General features: G+C 29.1%; 1 protein-coding gene across 1 annotated transcript; it reads right to left on the bottom strand.

The window, feature by feature from the left end:
* Positions 1 to 532: 532 nt before the first annotated feature.
* On the bottom strand, positions 533 to 4,305 carry LOC111030735 (zinc finger MYM-type protein 1-like). Its single transcript, XM_022310396.1, has 4 exons — positions 4,218 to 4,305; positions 3,226 to 3,300; positions 3,041 to 3,145; positions 533 to 2,967 (listed from the first exon to the last, which is right to left on the bottom strand). The coding sequence occupies exons 3-4, from the start codon at positions 3,069 to 3,071 to the stop codon at positions 971 to 973; spliced, it is 2,028 nt and encodes a 675-aa protein (XP_022166088.1). The 5' UTR covers positions 3,072 to 3,145; positions 3,226 to 3,300; positions 4,218 to 4,305; the 3' UTR covers positions 533 to 970.
* Positions 4,306 to 4,323: the final 18 nt, after the last annotated feature.

Below are 4,323 nucleotides of genomic sequence, written 5' to 3'. Positions count from 1 at the left end.
ACCTGACAAGGTGGAGCCCACTTAGGGGAGCAACCAGTGGCGCCGAACCATATTTTAAGAAGGTGGGCTGTTGATTTTAAAAAGTTATATGGACCACCACCCCCGTACACAAACCAAACTCGTGGGGGGCTTTGCCCCCCACACAACACTCTTAAATATGCCATACCGCGTTTGAGATTAATATTTTATTTTGAACTCTTATTACTCCTCTTATTTTTCACTTAATAAACTTTCACACCCCGTATTCCATACCATACCGCAAACTACGTGTTGGTACAGCCATCCAATCCAATGTATAAAGCGTTTGGAAAATATCAAGTACTCTTAGTTATAAGTTAACTAGCCAACTAGGTACACGAAATACATTTTTGTTGATTTTAGACCATGTCCTGTTTTATAGTAATATAAAGAAACAAATAAATCACTGAATAATAGTATGCAAACAAAATAAATAGTAAATAGTAATCAAATGCTATATATTTTAGGTTTTAATTAATTAAAGAATAACAAATAATATTAATAATTATAATGATAGTCGATAGATAACAAATTATATTTTATTGCATATTATTAAATCATAAAATTAAATTAACAGTTTTGTTAAGACTGAACTGTATGATGCCATCTCATTTATAATGTTGTCTGGATCAACAGGAACATCCTTTTCACAAGACATTATCATCAGTCCTTCAAGCCTATCTTCGCACATAGTACTTCGAAGACGTGTTTTGATCAGCTTTAATTTTGAAAACGCTCTCTCTGGCGAAGCACTTGATATTGGTAGTGTTAGAGCTATGCTAAGAGCTATGTATAGTGCAGGAAATACATCATTTAATCCTGTCTTACAGCATACATTGTATAATGTGTGTATAGTTCCTACATTTTCACTGTGAAAATTATCATCGTCACTATCTTGTTCATTTTCTGTATCAGAATAGAGTACATCTGTAATGTCTTGATTTTGTTTGTGTTATTTGTTTGGTAGGGTTACAGATTTTTCTAATTCCATATAAACACTTGCAAATTGGATATAATCTCTTCTTAAATCTGCTGCAGTTATAAATTTCCCATATACTTGTTCGAAACCATTAAATGCATCAGCAGGAATTTTTCCTGATTTTGTTATTTCTACCAATCGTTTCTTTTGAAAAAGAGCTAAATCTTTGATCAAAGGTATTGAACTTTCATTAAACCTCTCTGATAGTTGAGTATTAATAATGTCTATAATAGTGATGTAAGTGTTGATTTTAAAATTTTGAATTGGATTTTGACTTGGCTGTTCATCTAATGCCATATCTCCGGCCATAACTTTTTTACGTCTCACGCGAGTTTGAATAAGAGGAGTAATATCAAACTCATCATTTTTTGATGTTATAAATTCTTCTTTTTCTTTCAACAAGACTTGAAATTCCGTTTCACTTCTGAGTGTTAGAATTTTTTTATCAACACTTTTCACATATGAAACAGCGGCCAGTAAATCAATATTTTTTCCTTGCAAAAATGAACTCAAAGGGCTAGTAATATCAAACATTTTTTTGAATGTCAACGCAGTTAAAACAAAGCGTTCTGATAACATATATTCATATAAACTTTTAGCTTTTACACAACATATTCGATCTGAAGAAATGTCATTTTGCAAGTAGTTCAATGTATCTAAAATTGAGTCATATGTGTAAAATAAAGTTTGCAGTGCAGTAGAATGTGATGACCATCTCGTAGTGTCGACTCTTTTCAACCTACGTAAAGGTTTACCAGGATAACGTTTAGTTTGGTATTCAGAATATAGACTCATTCGTTTTTTACTACTACTGATAAAATCATAGAGAGTTTCTAAATTACCAAATAAATCTCTGGCTTCAGTACAACTGCTAACAGCATCTACAATAACAAGACTTAATCGATGTGCCCAGCACCAAACATAAGTTGCACAAGGATTTTGTTGTTTTATTATTGCCTGGAGACCATTGTACACACCTCTCATTGATGCCGCTCCATCATAAGATTGGCCTATAAGATGTGTTTTCCAATCAATGTTCATTTCTTTAAATATTTCTTCGATTAATAAAAAAAGTTGTTGTCCTGTAGTCATCACAGTTTCTCGTACAGCTACTAGTCTTTCATTCACTGTACAATTTTCTGAGTCTTTATTAATATACCGAATCACTACAGATACTTGTTCTTTTTTGGATATATCAAATGTTGTATCTAACGATATGCTAAAAAACCTTGCATTTAAAATTTCTTTTTGTACAGTATTTTTAATATTTGTAGAAATAGCATTAATGAATTGATTTTGGCGTTGCCATGACAAAAAATTGCTAGTTTTTCTTCCCTTTAATTTAACTTCAGTAATATATGCTGACAACGCTGGAGAATATTTAGCCAACAGTAAAGCTAAATCTTTAAAATTTCCCGTTAATTTTTCATTCCACCCTTCTCTGTGGCCACGAAATGGAAGACAGTGCCTCCCAAGAAACAAGGTAATATCAATTAAGTGATGTATAATTTGTTTATTAAAAACAATATTTGCATTCTTTTTTTCGTTTAATGATTTGATTAAAGGAAAAGCTGCTTCTTTACACGTTGCTTTAAGAGATGCCATTATATGAGCTTCAGAAGTTTCATGAACAACTATTTTTAGTATTCCATTTTTCCAGTTGCAAAAGCCTTCTTTTCCCCAGTTTGTTTTGTAATTATTTCCAAATAAAGCACAAAATAGGCAATATAATTTGTTTTTAGTCAAAGAATATGATAACCATTTTCTACGTACAACTTCACCATTGGGTATTGTCTTCCAGTACCAATTTTCATGGAAGGATCGACCATGGGAGTCTTTTGGAAAACATCTATTTTCCAATTCTTGTGCAGTTGGTTGTGCTGCTCCAATTTTAAAAAAATGATCAACAAATTCAGGACTTAGTTTTTTGACATGACTAAAGATTGCTGGATCATTTCCAAATTTAAGCACTAAAACAAAATGTTAAAATACAATTTATTGACAGAATTCTCAAATGAAAATACATTTATAAAATGTTCTTACATTGGTTTTCTACCAAATCATTTGGTATCATTGGAATGTTTTTAATACTATCCAACAAATTTGAACCATTTCCCTCATCATCACAACTGGTTAAAACAGACACTTCTAAATTGTATGCAAAATTTAATTTATTTAGAAAACATAAAAATTAAAATCCATAATAATACCTATGATTTATAATTTACCTGGAATGTTTTTAATACTATCCACCAAATTTGAACCATTTCGTTGATCTCCACAACTGGTTGAAACAGACACTCCTAATTTTTTAATATGTTTGTATTATTTGGTAAATTTCCAATTGCACGAATAATATTTTTAAATTACAACAAAATAACCAAAATCGTTAATATTGATTTTAATATGTAATAATTTTTTATTATATTAATAATATTTAATTATTTTTTTTCAATTGTTATTGTAACAATATATCAGGCGCCTTGTATTAAATTTTCAAGCTTTTGGGCCCAACAAATAAAAATTTATTGGTATTTATAGGAAAAAAACTAAAAAAAAATTAAATTTGAAATGATCCGTAAAAAGCTCAAAAAGTGTCAAAATATTTTTAAAATTGTATGGTGTATAGAAAATGAGAATATAAACATTCAGTGACATTTTTAAGTATCTTTATCTATAAATAATTTGCATATTTTCGTGATTTTTACGTGTCTTGCCAATATTTGAACTTGAAATGCGTATAAAAAAATATGTTTGCCTATGTATTTTTAATATTTTTTTTCAATTATTATTGCAACAATATATCAGAAGCGTTGTATTAAATTTTCAAGATTTTTTACCCAACAAATAAAATTGTATAGACATCTAAAGAAAAAAACATAAAACAATTGGAAACAGAAAATGTCCATAAACAGCTCAAAATATATCAAAATATGTATTTTGAAAATCTTATGGTGTACTTACATAAAATACTAATATAAATATTCAGACAAAATTTCATATATCTACGGTCATTTCTTTTAGTTATACCAAAACCAAAATAATCCTATCAGAAAAAGTACTATTGAATAAAATAAAAGCATTTTTACTGTTCTGAAATGTGATGACAGACTCAAAAAAAAAAAAATAATAAAAAAAAACACATCATTGTAAAATCAATACATTTTTTTGCTACGCTCAGAATCTAAAATATTAATAATAACAACACTTAGGTACTTACCTAACTCAAAAGTTTCATCGATTTTTCTTTTCTTAGAAAAATAGTTTTGAAGAGAAGAAGAAGACGAAGAAGGCGTAATAATTTGAGTTTTTTTAATTTTTTTATT

This window comes from Myzus persicae, unplaced genomic scaffold, assembly GCF_001856785.1.
Source record: "Myzus persicae strain clone G006 unplaced genomic scaffold, MPER_G0061.0, whole genome shotgun sequence".
Lineage (NCBI taxonomy): Eukaryota > Metazoa > Arthropoda > Insecta > Hemiptera > Aphididae > Myzus > Myzus persicae.
Note: the sequence above shows the minus strand (reverse complement) of the source record. Positions and strands in the feature narration are given on the sequence as shown.